This window comes from Tursiops truncatus, chromosome 7 (genome assembly GCF_011762595.2).
Source record: "Tursiops truncatus isolate mTurTru1 chromosome 7, mTurTru1.mat.Y, whole genome shotgun sequence".
Lineage (NCBI taxonomy): Eukaryota > Metazoa > Chordata > Mammalia > Artiodactyla > Delphinidae > Tursiops > Tursiops truncatus.
In genome coordinates this window covers 50,990,852-51,008,463 of record NC_047040.1, presented here as the reverse complement: position 1 = coordinate 51,008,463, position 17,612 = coordinate 50,990,852, and the positions used below count along the sequence as shown (strand labels likewise).

General features: G+C 37.1%; 1 protein-coding gene across 10 annotated transcripts in view; it reads right to left on the bottom strand.

Annotated features, from left to right (window-relative positions):
* The window catches only part of PDE1A (phosphodiesterase 1A), a 353,371-nt gene that overhangs the window by 4,139 nt on the left and 331,620 nt on the right, over nt 1–17,612 (bottom strand). For 8 of the 10 annotated variants that reach the window (XM_073807512.1, XM_073807513.1, XM_073807516.1 and 5 more), the window contains 2 exons: nt 4,748–4,864; nt 1,668–2,788 (listed from right to left, as the gene is read on the bottom strand). In XM_073807512.1, coding sequence (XP_073663613.1) covers nt 4,791–4,864 — 74 coding nt within the window. In that variant the 3' untranslated portion in view covers nt 1,668–2,788; nt 4,748–4,790. Of the gene's footprint in view, nt 1–1,667; nt 2,789–4,132; nt 4,402–4,747; nt 4,865–17,612 lie in introns of all 10 variants that reach the window. The other 2 variants (XM_073807514.1, XM_073807515.1) reach the window with 2 other exon arrangements.

Sequence of the window (17,612 nt, the reverse complement as noted above, 5' to 3'; positions counted from 1 at the left end):
AATTTCTAGAGGAAAGATTCAGGTTTCCAGAATCCTATATCTGCCATGCATCTAGCCAGGAGTATGCAAATAATAGGTGCAATAATAAATGCTCAGTGAACATTTCTTTCATAGAGCAAAAATCACTTTCTGATTGAACTCATATCAACTTTCAAGATGGTGTACTTCTGGTTTTCCCTGATTTTGCCAACTTTTCAATGCCCCACCAAATTGAATTACATCAGGCACCAAATGGTTCATGATATTTTCCCTCAAGTATGATTTATTTAACAATCATATACAATAGGAAATACAGAGAATTACAGCAGAATAAAAACACAAGAATTGTAGCTTGTCATGTTAAAAATTAAATAAAAGAGATACCAGATAAATAAAGAGGCATATGAAATTGTTAGATATATGTTGAGTAGCTGAGGATACAAATGCAAAGCAGGCCATTTAAGGCTCAGCAGCCGAATTCATCCATCCCTCTCTTTAGGATGGATTCAACACTGATGTTGGCAGAAGGGATGGGCACTGGTACCCTCTGCTCTGACTTCCCGCTAATTAACATGAGTTAGTGCCTGTCTTAGAGAGAGGAAGGAAGGAATAAGGAAGATACAAAGGAGAGCAGGAGAGAAGGGAGGGGAAGGAGTAAAAGAGGGAGTGACGAGGGAGATTAGGGGGAAAAAAGTGCATCAATAGCGTGACAACTCTTCTGAAGAGATGGAGCGAGTTTTCTCCACTCCCCTGGAAGTTCCGTCACAGCGCTTTATAAATTACATAACCTGGAAAATTAGGTTAAACCCCATATACAGAAAATAATGACTTCATTATATTCCTCTATTTTTTTTAGTAATAGTCTATATATCTTAAAGTATTAATAGGAACAAAGTGGACATGTTTCTTATGACAATTAAGAAGCAGTGTTTCAATTTATTTCTCTGTTGAGAGACTCTATAGCTTTACTGAGAGACACCTGGCTCAAATAGGAACAATAGTAATTAGACTTCCCTGACAGTCATATTCTAATATTAAATGCAGAATATTTTCTAGCTTGTAAATAGCTACCTTAAAAAAGACATTAAAAGCAGTAGTTGCAGTTTCTCCATAAATAGAAATAAGAAATCCATTGTAGGACAAAAAGTCACCATGATGTACGTATCTATAAATTTCCCCCAACACATCATTATAGATCAATCTTTACTGCTTACATTTAAAATATCAATTGCATTACAATGTCTATGATACAATTCAATTATTTAGCTGTGTTCTACATATGCTTCAGGTGAAACAAAATCTAAGGAACTTATTCACAGAACATTTAAAAGCATCTTATACACAGTCTATGCACAAATATATCTTAAATTAAAATGCATACCTAATATGCATATAGAATATGGCTTACACATGAAAAGAGATCTAAGTTGTGAGTTATAAAATCCCACTACTTAGACTTAAAAGCTTGTGATTGCATCCATTTCTAAAATATTGCTTAGCATTGTGGAACCCAGGGAAGAAGCATGTGCAACAGAAAACTCATTAGGATGGACAACCCACCTTCACTTTATTCTTTAATTGATGGCTACTCTTAATTTTTTCCACCCGATTCTACCATTCACAAAGACATATTCGCTTAGTCTCACAATCATTGAAGAGTTTGTACAGTGAAAAGTTACAACACCTACTTGTGCTTGACCTTTCTTGTCAGCTAATAACAAATAAATGTAGCTCTTCAGTTTGGAGCAAAGGCAAGGCTCTGCACATGCTCAGGCAAAACATGACAAGGAAGCAGAGTCTCCAAGGGTTGCAGTTTGTTTCTGTGTGGTAAAATTATAAACTCACGTCAAATAACATTATCTGTACAGAAAAGTGTGGGATTCCATTTTCATAGACATTTTTGAATACACACACAGACACGCACACACACACACTTCTTGTCACTTATCCCTTGGCCTGTGATATATTTTGTTACATCCTGATGGGATCAACACCCCAGAAGGCAGATTCCATTCTCAGTTCTAGTGTCTGTCTCCAACAATGGCTGGAGGTTCTTGTCATCTTGGATCGTAGGTAATGTGTGACTTGCATTGTGATGACGCCCATGTAGGTGATGCATTAGTGCTTTGAAATCACAGGGATGGAGGCAGGCTGGTCCACTGCTTTCAGGGGCAGGTTTCACTGTGGTTTCCCAGCTTGAGAGCTACAATGAAGAGTTCATCAGGTCACAGAGCCAGGGCTCTGATGCTCCATTGTTGTTATAGGGCTTCGACCACAGCTTCTGAGCAGCCCCGGCTCTCACTTTGTTCCCATGTATTTAAAATAACAAGGACAATCTAAATAGCCTCAGAGCTGCAAAAAATATTTTTCTATAATTTTGTTTTTGCTTTCCTTTTACTTAACATCTTGAAAAATTTACTGTAGTTACAGCACTCTGTATAAAACAAAGCAAGAAAGTCAAATTTTAAAATGCCTCATCTTCTGCACACATATTGCACAGTTGCCTATGCAGTAACTGGGTTCAAACTGATGAAAAATTAAAACTGTCCAACTTTTTGTCTTAAAAATTTCTCTGGCTTGATTGAAGAAGGCCAAATTGTGGAGGAAGAGCAATGGCAGAAGCACTGGCCAAAATCTCTGGTAGCAACTTTGAGTGTATTTATTTGGCTAGAATTACTAGTTCAGAATTTATGTTCTTCTCTTATATGAGTCCATAAAATGGACTGTTTCCAAGTGTGTGTTGAAAGAGGAGAATATAGGTTTGTGGAAAATTGAGGATTTAGGATATTTTAGTGCTGTTCTCATTATCCTGAAATAAAATCCAAATGAAAATGAAGATCATGTTTTAGTCATATATAGGCATCAATCACTGAATGGCAATTTCATGTTGGGCTTCATATAGCTTGTAAAAATAAGAGATTTATCAGTAGATAATAGATATTCTTTAAATCAGTTGGAATTCTTCCTGTCTCTTCTGTGTGTGCGTGCGTGCGTGCATGCGTGCATGTGTGTATTTATGTATCTTTAAAGTTTGGATGGAGGGTATGCAGAAAAATTGCTGTAGCTAATATGAGACAATATCTTTAAATTGTTTAATACAGAGCTGGTTTTTAAAATTTCCATCAACTTTGTGGCTTGATTTCTATTTACAATTCCTATGTAAAATAGTAATCACAGTCACTAACTCTGGAATTGTTGATAAGACTAAATGAGATAATACATATGAGATGTTCATCACAGTGCCTGACACTGATAGTTGCTATTAATGAAACTATTATTATTAATTAAAGAGTCTTACAACTAACTCAAGAATACTGAGAAATGAATCATCTTAAAAGCTAATCACACACACACAAAAAAAAGCTAATCACATTTTAACTGTGTCATATCTAAAACAACATTTAAGGAGTTACTGATAGTATATCAAAGGCTTGACGTGGTACCTGCAGCATTTTCTCTTGTCCCTACCATCAAGGTACAAGATAGCAGGACTCATTTTTATATATTTTTTAAGGAGATACTAAGACATTTCTACTATAAGAAACACATTCCTCCCTTCTAACTCCCTTCTAACTGCCTGCACTTTCTCTGTTGGTCCAAGACAGTAGTTCTCAAATTTAGTGTACAGAAATAGCAGTAGAGTGAATTATTAAAAATTCAGATTCCTAAGGCATCACTCCCAGAGTTGGTAATTTGGTAGATCAAAGGTGAGCCCTAGAAGCTGATTTGTTTTTTAAACATCTTTATTGGAGTATAATTGCTTTACAATGGTGTATTAGCTTCTGCTGTATAACAAAGTGAATCAGCTATACATATACATATATCCCCATATATCCTCCCTCTTGGGTCTCCCTCACACCCTCCCTATCCCACCCCTCTAGGTGGGCACAAAGCACCGAGCTGATCTCCCTGTGCTATGCGGCTGCTTCCCACTAGCTATCTATTTTACATTTGGTAGTGTATATATGTCCATGCCTCTCTCTCACTTCATCCCAGCTTACCCTTCCCCCTCCCTGTATCCTCAAGTCCATTCTCTAGTAGGTCTGTGTCTTTATTCCCGTCTTGCCCCTAGGTTCTTCATGACCATTTTTTTTTTTAAGATTCCATAGATATGTGTTAGCATACGGTATTTGTTTTTCTCTTTCTGACTTACTTCACTCTGCATGACAGTCTCTAGGTCCATCCACCTCACTACAAATAACTCAATTTCGTTTCTTTTTATGGCTGTGTAATATTCCATTGTATATATGTGCCACATCTTCTTTATCCATTCATCTGTTGATGGACACTTAGGTTGTAGAAGCTGAATTTTTAAAAAGGGAATCATTGATGCAAATGTCCACGGATTTTAGCAAATATTGATGTTGTTTCATAATATGTACTTGCTTTGTTATTATCACTCAGTGTAAACATTCATATTTCCTACATGATGTAGAAAAGGAAATTGGTATAAAACATTCATATTTCTTTTATGGAATAGTGGAAGAAACCAGGATTAAACCTCCCCATAGGATATAGCTTATTATTTTTAAAGGACTAAAAGGCCTCAGTAAATATAATTTTTATGGATGAATAAGTCAAGAATCCTTTGAAAAGGTAAATTTAAAAGTTAAATATTTAAAGCTTACCTGTTAATGTTTTGCTCCAGAAAACAGAGATTTAAAAGAAGAATCCAGGAGGACATTTAAGTAAGATAACTTTGTTTCTAATGATATTTTACAAACCATCCACTTCAGAAATAAATTTCTCATCTAAAAAATAAAATTACCTCTCATGTTTAAAATGACAGAAGCCTTTAAGGTGTTTCAAACCTATGAATGTGTCTCAGCATGTTTTTCTTCGGCACTTACTAGATCTTCTGAATTCTTATGAAGATCAGGCTCACCTAAAAAATAAGCAAACAAATAACAAATAAACAAAAACAAAATAGGTCTGAGGAAAAAAACCTAATAAGGTCAGGAAACTAAAGCAATTAGGAAAATGTTGAAGACTGGATTTTACAATGGATCTGTGGCACATTTCTCCAAAGATACCAAACACTTTCTCTTCAGCTTGTGGATTTATAGAGTATAACAAATCATCTTCTGGTGGTTATACAAATTTGTAAAGTTGCAATTTAATCTGGGAATACAGAAATGAAACAGATGAAACATGTTTAAATATGCTTTAAATCAAACATAAAAATTATGCATGTTTTCCCCAAATATTTTTAATTGAAACAAATTCTTTTAAACAAACCCTCTGATGTTCAGTGTCTTTTATCACACATTGCTTAGTTGCTATGAATTTAAAACAAATGAGTACAAGAGAATGTAATGTTTAAGATAAGTCATCATCTGCCAAAACAAACTATTGGAATTTATCATCTTAGAATCACTCAGCTTCTATATAAACCTTGAAAAAAATTAGCATGGAAAATGTTCCAACATTTCTAGAGAGGTTGCAGAGAATCTATCAAAAATAGAAACGTAAAGCAAAATGTACAGATAAAAGAGTCTTATTATATAAGAAAGTTAAAAAATGAGCAGAAATTAATTTTTGAGTCAGTTATGATGCCTATATATGACTATATATGACTATATGACTTGCTATTTCAGAAAACAGTCATATATGATAGAATGTTCTCTCCATCTGAAATTTGATTGAAAATATACTAACAATTAAACTTTGCACCAACTGATTTTGAGATCATTTCTCCAACAATTATATAATTATAAAATTAGTGAACATATAGAACTTAGGGAGTATTATCACAAAGCAAAATTATTTTGTCCCTTACTTTCTCTTTAAAATATATTCAGTGGGAGAAACTTATCTTCTGTCCCAAGTTCAATCTTTCAGAGAGTATCAGGACTTTTCCAGTCATTCTTAGTTAATAAAAACATCGTGTGATAACATTAAAATGCCAGTGTCTTAGGTCTGGTCACATATAATACACATCAATCTTAAAACAAAGATAAAACTTCCCAACCTTGGGTTTGTTGCAGAGCTTAGAAAGGGTGGTGATGGGGGGGAGGGCATGATTGATGTTTCTTTCATTTCCTGTTTGCCCTCCCTCAACTGGCTACCTTGGACTCCTGACCTGGAGCAAGGGAGAGAAGAAGGCTAAGAAGAACAGCAAAGTTCCTCTATGACTAGTACTACTGTAGGATGGCTTTGCACTCACTAGACCAGGCAGGTGTTTAGAGCTGACTCTATTCTGTAAGCACATTCATGGGCTCTCCAGGGACCTCTTGCCAAGACCATGGCTGGAGACTTAGCACAACCTTGGTATGGACATATGAAACTCTGGTTCCTTTACAATGTCCACAGCCCCTGGAAATTTGTTGGTACATCTCCAGCTTCTGTCTCCTGAGGTCCAATCATGCTTACAAATACAGGTAGGTTACATTTGGTTCACATGGAACATTCACTAGGCCTTTATTCCTATAAATTACTTGAGAAAAGGCTGAAACCTACACAGCTTCCTCTTCTTCAGCTTATCTGTCACCTTCTAACCTTTTAGACCTCTCACGTAGGAACTAAATTCCATTCCCAATATCCTCCTAACTTCAAGCTCTCCAAGGGTGAAGCTATCTTCCTTTGATCTGAGGCGAAGAGGGAAGCATTTCTACATCTTTCCCAATAGCAGAGAACTCATTAAAGAAATCTTCTTCACAAATTCTATTCTAACCATCAACAACCTGGCCCTTTCAATTGTTTGAATTGGGTGAAGGTTATAAGCATCCTATTATTGACTTTTGGATCTTCTGTGAAATTTCTGCTTCCCAAGTCAATTTGTTTCTGACATTTCTGACATATAGTCTTGGCTTATACTTCTGATTTAATATCGTGTTACTTATAACTAGATTATAACAGAACAAAATAGACTAGAATAGAATGGAACAGAGTGGAAAAAACAGATGGAATTAAAAAGAAAGGAATATAAGTAATTAACTAATTCTCTGTTTCTCAAAAATTTTGAGAATCTTTTACAATGGACAAAGAACACTGAGCTTTACCAATAATCGAATGCTCTTACTTCTAGTGGATAAAGAACTCACCAATAACAAAACAGTGGAAGAGGAGCAAAATGGCAAATGGTTAAAATGCAGCAATTACAAAAAAAAATCCCTAAATGTTACATAGACTACATCCAAGAGTAATTCCATACATGCAATTAGAAAAGTAGCAACTTAAAACTATGACCAATTCAAGACAAGATTTTTGAAGCACTGGAAAAAAAAATATTCCTTGAAACTATAAAATTCCAGGTGTTTTCAGGGGCAGGTATACAACATTGCCAATCAATCGCATGGCAGCCAGAATGCTTAGGAAAATACTGAATTAGCAAATTCAAATCACATTACTTTTAGTTAATAAATCTTTAGTTGTAGAAGCCTTTACAACTAACTTGGATTACTTGGAAGTAACCCTTAGGCTTTCATAAAAAAGGGTTACTTGGAAGGGTTACTTGAAAGTAACGCTTAGGCTTTCATAAAAAAAGAAAGCCATATCATTCTGACAGAAAAGAACTGATTTGCATTTTTCAATTCATTACAGATCGTCTTAGATAATCTTCATGACCCAAGAGTGATCTGTGTAAAAGACCTTGAGAAGCATCCCTAAAATCCAAGGTTCCAAACATTTTTGAATCAGAGTCCTCTCTTTTAGTTTGATGAAACGAATGACCTCCTTAAAGTAAAAGTCATAAATAAATGAAATGAAATACATGGGATTACAAGGGACTTCATTTTTATTAAAATACAATTATCAACATCTTTAAGTAATCCTTAACATGTGATACAGTAATATATGTGCTTCTTTACCAATGAGTTAAATAACAAGGTCTAGCTGCAGGTCTATCAGCTGAGTAATTTTGAAATAATATCAAATAATACTTCAAGGTATCCCCATGAATTTAAATATCTTATGAAAATATTGATGATTTCTATTGGTGACAAACACAAATACCCCAAGTGTTACTCTGTGCATTTTTGCCTGCAAATGAAGGAAATCCTAAATTTTAGTTAAAGGTTAGTAAAAAAATCACTCTCCAAGTGTACAGGCTCTATCTATATAACCTGGGTTAAAATCTTTGATCTAGTCTAACTTTATTTTATGGGTAAGAAACAGGCCCAGAATAATCAAGTGATTTACTTCAGTGTAGATCACAAATAGATAACCTGAAGTAAAAATTATTGGCTTCTAAGTCACTATTATGTCAACAAGATCCATAAATTGACCTAGGAATTTCATTTTACTGAAGAGATTTGCAAGTTCCCATACATAGGAAGCTACACCTTAGGAATGAATGCAATGGGTTTGTTCAAAGCAGGTGCATAGAAGCTTGGTTGATAGCCAGGAAAAAGGCAGTGAAAGTAAGGAAACTTGGATAATTTTGTTCATCTCAAAGAGCTTTTAGGTGTTCATCTAACTGTTGAAATTTGAAAAAAGTAATTTGTAAAATGATGGAAATATGGTTTTTGCTTTATAAACACAGTGTAAAATCAGAAGGGTGCAAGGAGGGGATAGAGGTCATAGGAGGGACAGATCTACACAAATAAACAAAAATCCTTTAAATTTAGCTAATCTAAATCTTAGCCTGCAATTTGAGCTCACTATTATTGTATTAGAATCATAATGTTAGCTTTGTAGATGATATAAATAATACTTGCAGGGAATAATGTAAGGCACATGATCAGCTGGGTATTAGAGACTCCAGTTGTCCAGTTAGGTCTTGTTGAACTAGTATTTAAAAAATAACCTGCTAGGATAAATTATTATACAATTGAAAATATATCAGTAATAACACTTTGTGAACAACTGCTAGGTGGTGGGCACTATTTTAAGTGCTTCACTTATCTTAATTACCTGAATCTTCACGGCAAAGTGTAGAAACTGATATGTAGGTTGAGTCATCTGACCAAGGTTTCAAGGCTGTCTAGTGGCTGAATCTCTCTGACAAAGTCCAACCAGAATCTTGCCCTCCATTTCCCAAACTACAATTATTTGCATACCACCTTTACCATTTCTGCCATATCTATACGCCATTTATTCTATTAGTTACTAATATTTTTCTTTACACAGACTTTAAATCTATTCTCTTTTCAAAGATTAGTTTTGTCCTGAATAGTAATATCCAAGATATAACAGATTTGATGTGCTTGTTGTGTTTTCCTAACATGTAGAATTCATAATTAGCAAAAAGATAATTTCTTCTATAAACACAATAATTGATTTAATTTAATGGTTTATATTTGCCCTCATACATTTCTCACTTATCTGACCCAACAATCCCTGCATGGAGTAGTAAAACTATCACCATAATTTCCATTTTAGAAATGAGGAACACATGGTCAGAAGGAATGACTGACTACTCCACGGCACCATGGCCTGGGAGAGTGTGGGAGACAGACCCCCATATTATCCCTTAAAAAATACTCCAGTTAATTTTCCATATTTAGCAGAAGCAGCAAATAGTGTTTGAAAAATACTTGGCAAAAATTGGTTTGTGTAGTCCTTTCAGCAGAAATACTAGTTCTGCGTTATGCTGCATTATCATTTCTTCATAAGAAAAACATTACCTTTGCTATGTATAGCAGTATTTCCTCATGCAGGCAAATCTGTCTAGGTTGATTCAGTTCTATTTTTGGTCCATTTATGTAGCTTATGTTGCCAATAACTAGAAAGAATTGATGATCTAGGATTGAAAGTTATAGTTACTGGAGAAACGTAATGTGGGATAAATCGGAGCTTCTGATTCTAAACGGTGTTTAGACATCTGTATAATATGATTTGCCTTGTAGGTTGGGAATAAGAAATCTTCACATCAGGAGAAAATACTCCTCATTTAAATGCCTCTCGAGAGGAAACTGTTGTGTATTTCGGCCTGAGGATAAATTTTGCTGTGTGCATGAAGGTAACAGTAAGCAAAGGAAGGAGTGAACACTAAATACCAAGAGAGATGAGAAGATAAAAAGAGGTGAGGCTGCTGAAGAAAAATTCCACCTCTTTCCAAATGTGCTAGTTTCAACCCTGTAAAGTTAGAGGAAGTAATGTCTTATTTCATAAAGTGTTATATAAGATACAAATCAAGAAAAGGCTAAATTATTTTTTGGTCAACTAAAGCAGTACAAAACACACCGATTCACATTAGCAATGTGAGTGAATCCTAATACACATGTATTAAGCACCTAAAGATGTGGTGAGTTCTGCACAGAGATGATCAGAGGTGATCTGTGGAAAATGAATGCACGATCTCTATGTATATTCATCTGCCATTCTGTAACAATTCATTCCACTTGGGGAGGAAATAGCACATTAAACAGCCAGAAATCTTAAAGTTCCATAGAAACTAGAGTTTAAACAATGAAGAGAGGTAGTGAGATGCCTTCTTAAAAGAGTTCAGTCTAAAACTGGGTCTATAGGATGTATGTGTTTTGGTGGCATGAGGATAGGAATATTCTCCTAATGAGGGGAGTGAGGAGGTGAGATGGAAGAGCAGAAAGGAATATGAGTGAAGGCAGCAGATTGGAAAGAAAAAGATGTGCCAAGGAAGAAGTGAAGCCCAGTTGCGAAAACTTGACTCAGAGTTCCAGCCCACTGACTAAGGTAATGGTTTCTCCTTCAGCGTCATTCTTTTAGAGGAAAGCTGTCACACCTATTGAAATGCTCTTATTCTCAGATGGAATTTGTCTGATTGAATAACAGATCTTTTATTTTCTTTTTTAAGCAGGCTCTGGTGGCAGGGAGATGGTGAGAAAGTAAGGGCATTGATTGTCTTTGAAGGTAGGGAAGTTGGGAGGGTAGCAATGGAGAAAGAAGGTCTAGGGTAGTGAAATGAAGACCACTCAAATCATACTTTGTCTGCTGTAAAGAGTGGTGGGAACAGTTGCGGAAATTTTAAGATTTGGCTCTTAGAGCCAATTTAACGTGAGAGGCAGTATGGGTCTTCTCTACTTTCTCAATCAGGGAAAAGATGGGATGAAAATTGAATCTGAGAGGTGCAACAAAAATTCACATTTTCTTTGTCTTTTATAAGCAAAAAAATACATAAAGAGTACTAATTTTAGGTAATCTAAACTAGTTTTAAAAGTTAAAACTTGGAAAAAAATTGTAAAATGATAGAAACACTTTGGCTTTGCTTTTAGTATTCTAGTTAATTGGGTTTTCTATTTAAAGCTAGATTAAGAAAAAAAAAATTTCAATTGCTTTAAGTAAAAATGTTTAAACATGTCAATATGTAAACCTACTTTTGTGCCTAAATGGAGAATACTGAACATAACTGAACTTGTTTTAATGATAGATAATCCTGCAAAAAAACCTGAGGGTTATTGTTCTAAACATAAGCCATTAATTCTCACTCTCCTATACATGTAGAATAGAGTATCATTCATGTTTAGTGGCTCTAGGTAACTACTAAAAAGATCAATTCTTGATTTTACTGCTTTGTCACCAATTCTACTCAATTTGAAAGTTAAAAAAATCGTTGAAAGTTCTACTTTCAATGTGGGATTTTATAACATAATGCTACTACTATCAGAAAATTATTTCTCAAATTGCTCAATTTTAATAATGTCAGAAAGAAAAATCAATGAGGCATGTACATGATATATCTTCCCACTTATCCACAATCTCTGGCCTACAATTTTCCATAAGGTTCTGAGCTCTTGTGTTTTAAAATGGATCCAAACATGGACGTGAAGAAGGTGTGATCAGATTTTAAACTGTAGGTCTTCACACAAAACCTTTAAAAAGGATACAATTACATAAACAACTTTAAATTTCAAATTCTTATTATAATCTGTCTACATGTATTTTAACATGAATAGGCTGTTACATATTGATTTATTAAATCATAAGTGATCTGTTAGATACAGATTAATGAGTAAAAATTGCAAAGTTTATTACTATTAATAATATTAGCAGCAACAGCAAAAACAGTAGTTAATATTAAGGGAATAGTTACCATGTGCCAAGAACTATGCCAGGTACTTCTTATATTTTATCATTTAATCCTGCCAACAATTTCTATTGCCCGATATCACATACCATCTAAGGAGCAGAGCTGAGCCTTCAACCTCAATGTACTAACCTGAATAGTTTGGTCACCCAGTACTAATTCCCTGACCCACAGGGGCAAGTTTCTATTGGATCTGAAAGAGTGAATGCATTTTGTGTTGCCTGGAGACATGAAATTGCAAAGATTCAAGTTGAAAAAACATGGCATTTTTAATCTTCATGTTCTGACAAGCTACTAAAATTCAAACTTCAGTTTTTCAGAGAAGAATGAGTAGTTTGATAGCAAGCAGCCCTCCCTACAAAACAAAACTCACTTTTTACTATTACTTCCTGTAGTAACACTTGCAGTAGAAGACAGGCTAAGAAAGACTCAAATCCCAAGACCCACACAGGCCTATACTCAGGAGGATTTCAAAGTGAAGGGCTGCAAGAAGGACCCAGACGTTCTCTTGCCATGTTCTCATACCATGGAGAAGAAATAATAGAAATTTCTGACTCCAGGAATAATGAGAAGTTATTCAATTTAAAATCCAGCATAAATATATGACTAAGGTAAATATCTATGTTTAAAAAAATCAAAAGGTGTAAATGTGAAAACTCCACCATCTTTTTTTTTTTTTTTTTTTTTTTTTTGCGGTACGCGGGCCTCTCACAGGCTCCGGACGCGCAGGCTCAGTGGCCATGGCTCACGGGCCCAGCCGCTCCGCGGCATGTGGGATCTTCCCGGACTGGGGCACGAACCCATGTCCGCTGCATTGGCAGGCAGACTCTCAACCACTGCGCCACCAGGGAAGCCCTCCACCATCATTTTTGTCTCGATTTCTGACTAGCCATCCTGTAATACCAGAGCCAACCAACCACTCTAGATCTTAGGGATCGCAAACTGCACACATTGTTTACCTTGCATATTCATGCATAGCAAGAGCAATGAATTGCTTCTACTCTAAGATGGCAAACATCACAAATTACTAATTTTTTAGTGTTTATGATCAAATTCTTCAGTGGAGAGAGCACTTTTTTTTTGGTATGAGTTTCCATCTAGGGAAGATGAGAGAAGAAAGAATCAGGAAAGTATGTCTGCTTTGAATTTGTTCATCATTTTCCCCTTGGATACAAAAACCACTTACAATCTTCATCAAGTGGAATACATAATTTTCAGCAAGTAGGTACTTACTACAGAAAAAAGATTCATAAAATATTGGGGGCATGAATAATCCAAAATTCTAGGAGGCTTTAGATGCCCCTGATGATATTCTATACATATTGTTTGACAAATGCATAAACTAAATTGACTTGGTGATACCAAATTCCCAAACAATTAATTGTTTTTTCCATCTTATTCAGCTTTAGTCACCAAATCTTAGAGGGCTTAGTTGGTAACTCATTAATTAAGGTCTAAGAATCAGCCAAAATAGAAATCAATCTCACATAATCATCTATCCTTTAACCTGGAATGAGAAAGACTAGTGATCTTACAAAATGCCTTCCATGCTATTTTTTCTCTCCTATGTACATGTTCCTGTCTGACTTAGGCTGGTTATGCTGAGGGGCTATTTTGAAGAAACGTGTGGAGAGAGCCTTATCTACTTATAGTTGTTGAAGTTAGTAGTGGAATAAATTGCTTCTCTTGGTCATGTATGCAATACTCCTACTACAGTACTCCTTTATAAATTGCAAATCCATGCTTTAAAATAAAAGCACTTTAAGCAATTAGTCACAAAGCACTTTACTGATCTACAACATTTAGCCACGGTTGTGGGAGCAGTGCTATCTCTAATCTATAATGGCTAATACAACAGGATTATTCTCATGATGAACTCACTTAAAATAAATTGTAAGTGCTCTACTATCTCTACATCGAAGAAAACATCAAAACTACTGCCTTGAGATGGCAGGGAAGATGGCGGAGAGTAAGACGTGGAGATCACCTTCCTCCCCACAGATACATCAGAAATACATCTACACGTGGAACAACTCCTACAGAACACCTACTGCACACTGGCAGAAGACCTCAGACCTCCCCAAAAGCAAGAAAGTCCCCACGTACCTGGGTAGGGCAAAAGAAAAAAGAATAAACAGAGACAAAAGAATAGGGACGGGACCTGCACCAGTGGGAGGGAGCTGTGAAGGAGGAAAGGTTTCCACACACTAGGAAGCCCCTTCGTGGGCGGAGACTGCAGGTGGCGGAGGGGGGAAGCTTCGCAGCCATGGAGGAGAGCGCAGCAACAGGGGTGTGGAGGGCAAAGCGGAGAGATTCCTGCACAGAGGATCGGTGCCAACCGGCACTCACCAGCCAGAGAGGCTCGTCTGCTCACCCGCCGGGGTGAGCGGGTCTGGGAGAGGAGGCTCAGGCTTCGGAGGTCTGAGCGCCAGGAGAGGACTGGGGTTGGCTGAGTGAACACAGCCTGCAGCGGGTTAGTGCACCATGGCTAGCCTGGAGGGAGTCCGGGGAAAAGTCTGGACCTGCCGAAGAGGCAAGAGACTTTTTCTTCCCTCTTTGCTTCCTGGTGCACGAGGAGAGAGGATTAAGAGCGCTGCTTAAAGGAGCTCCAGAGATGGGCGCAAGCCGCGGCTAACAGCGCAGACCCCAGAGACAGGCATGAGACGCTAAGGCTGCTGCTGCCACCACCAAGAAGCCTGTGTGCGAGCACAGGTCACTATCCATACCTCCCTTCCGGGGAGCCTGTGCAGCCCGCCACTGCCAGGGTCCCGGGATCCAGGGACAACTTCCCCAGGAAAACGCACGGCGCGCCTCAGGCTGGTGCAACGTCACGTTGGCCTCTGCCGCCGCAGGCTCGCCCCGTATCGTGCCCCTCCCTCCCCCCGGCCTGAGTGAGCCAGAGCCCCCGAAGCAGCGGCTCATTTAACCCCGTCCTGTCTGAGCGAAGAACAGACGCCCTCAAGCGACCTAAGCACAGAGGCGGAGCCAAATCCAAAGCTGAGCCCCGGGAGCTGTGGGAACAAAGAAGAGAAAGGGAAATCTCTCCCAGCAGCCTCAGGAGCAGTGGATTAAATCTCCACAATCAACTTGATGTACCCTGAATCTTTGGAATACCTGAATAGGCAACGAATCATCCCACACTGAGGAGGTGGACTTTGAGACCAGGATTTATTTTTTTCCCCCTTTTCCTCTTTTTGTGAGTGTGTATGTGTATTCTTCTGTGTGAGTTTTTGTCTGTATAGCTTTGCTTTCACCATTTGTCCTAGGGCTCTATCCATCTGTTTTTTGTTTTTTATTAACTTAAAAAAATTTTTTTTTCTTAATAATTATTTTTTACTTTAATAAATTTATTTTATCTTACTTTGTTTTCTTTTCTTTCTTTGTTTTTGGCTCTCTGTCTCTCTCTGTCTCTTTCTTTTTTGTTCTTTCTATTTTTTCTCCCTTTTATTCTGAGTCATGTGAATGAAAGGTTCTTGGTACTACAGCCAGGAGCCAGTGCTGTGCCTCTGAGGTGGGAGAGCCAACTTCAGGACACTGATTCACAAGAGACCTCCCGGCTCCACGTAATATCAAACGGCGAAAATCTCCCAGAAATCTCCATCTCAACACCAACACCCAGCTTCACTCAACGACCAGCAAGCTACAGTGCTGGACAGCCTATGCCAAACAACTAGCAAGACAGGAACACAACCCCACCCATTAGCAGAGAGGCTGCCTAAAGTCATAGTAAGTCCACAGACACCCCAAAACACACCACCAGACGTGGACCTGTCCACTAGAAAGACAAGATCCAGCCTCATCCACCAGAAAACAGGCACTAGTCCCCTCCACCAGGAAGCCTACACAATCCACTGAACCAACTTTAGCCACTGGGGACAGACACCAAAGACAACGGGAACTACGAAACTACAGCCTGCAAAAAGGAGATCCCAAACACAGTAAGATAAGCAAAATGAGAAGACAGAAAAACACACAGCAGATGAAGGAGCAAGATAAAACCCACCAGACCTAACAAATGATGAGGAAATAGGCAGTCTACCTGAAAAAGAATTCAGAATAATGATAGTAAAGATGATCCAAAATCTTGGAAATGGAATAGAGAAAATGCAAGAAACATTTAACAAGGACCTAGAAGAACTAAAGATAAAACAAGCAATGATGAACAACACAATAAATGAAATTAAAAATACTCTAGAAGGGATCAATAGCAGAATAACTGAGGCAGAAGAACGGATAAGTGACCTGGAAGATAAAATAGTGGAAATAACTACTGCAGAACAGAATAAAGAAAAAAGAATGAAAAGAACTGAGGACAGTCTCAGAGACTTCTAGGACAACATTAAACACACCAACAGTTGAAATATAGGGGTTCCAGAAGAAGAAGAGAAAAAGAAAGGGACTGAGAAAATATTTGAAGAGATTATAGTTGAAAACTTCCCTGATATGGGAAAGGAAATAGTTAAGTCCAGGAAGCACAGAGAGTCCCATACAGGGTAAATCCAAGGTGAAACACGCCAAGACACATATTAATCAAACTGTCAAAAATTAAATACAAAGAAAACATATTAAAAGCAGCAAGGGAAAAACAACAAATAACACACAAGGGAATTCCCATAAGGTTAAGAGATGATCTTTCAGCAGAAACTCTGCAAGCCAGAAGGGACTGGCAGGACATATTTAAAGTGATGAAGGAGAAAAACCTACAACCAAGACTACTCTACCCAGCAAGGATCTCATTCAGATTTGATGGAGAAATTAAAACCTTTACGGACAAGAAAAAGCTGAGAGTTCAGCACCACCAAACCAGCTTTACAACAAACGCTAAAGGACCTTCTCTAGGCAAGAAACACAAGAGAAGGAAAAGACCTACAATAACAAACCCAAAACAATTAAGAAAATGGGAATAGGAACATACATATTGATAATTACCTTAAATGTAAATGGATTAAATGCTCCCACCAAAAGACACAGACTGGCTGAATGTATACAAAAACAAGACCCATACATATGCTGTCTACAAGAGACCCACTTCAGACCTAGAGACACATACAGACTGCAAGTAAGGGGATGGAAAAAGATATTCCATGCAAATGGAAACCAAAAGAAAGCTGGAGTAGCAATTCTCATATCAGACAAAATAGACTTTAAAATAAAGACTATTAGAAGAGACAAAGAAGGACACTACATAATGATCAAGGGATCGATCCAAGAAGAAGGTATAACAATTGTAAATATTTATGCACCCAACATAGGAGCACCTCAATACATAAGGCAAATACTAACAGCCATAAAAGGGGAAATCGACAGTAACACATTCATATTAGGGGACTTTAACACCCCACTTTCACCAATGGACAGATTATCCAAAATGAAAATAAATAAGGAAACACAAGCTTTAAATGATACATTAAAAAAGATGGACTTAATTGATATTTATAGGATATTCCATCCGAAAACAACAGAATACACATTTTTCTCTAGTGCTCGTGGAACATTCTCCAGGAAGGATCATATCTTGGGTCACAAATCAAGCCTTGGTAAATTTAAGAAAATTGAAATTGTATCAAGTATCTTTTCCAACCACAACGCTATGAGACTACATATCAATTACAGGAAAATATCTGTAAAAAATACAAACACATGGAGGCTAAACAATACACTACTTAATAACGAAGTGATCACTGAAGAA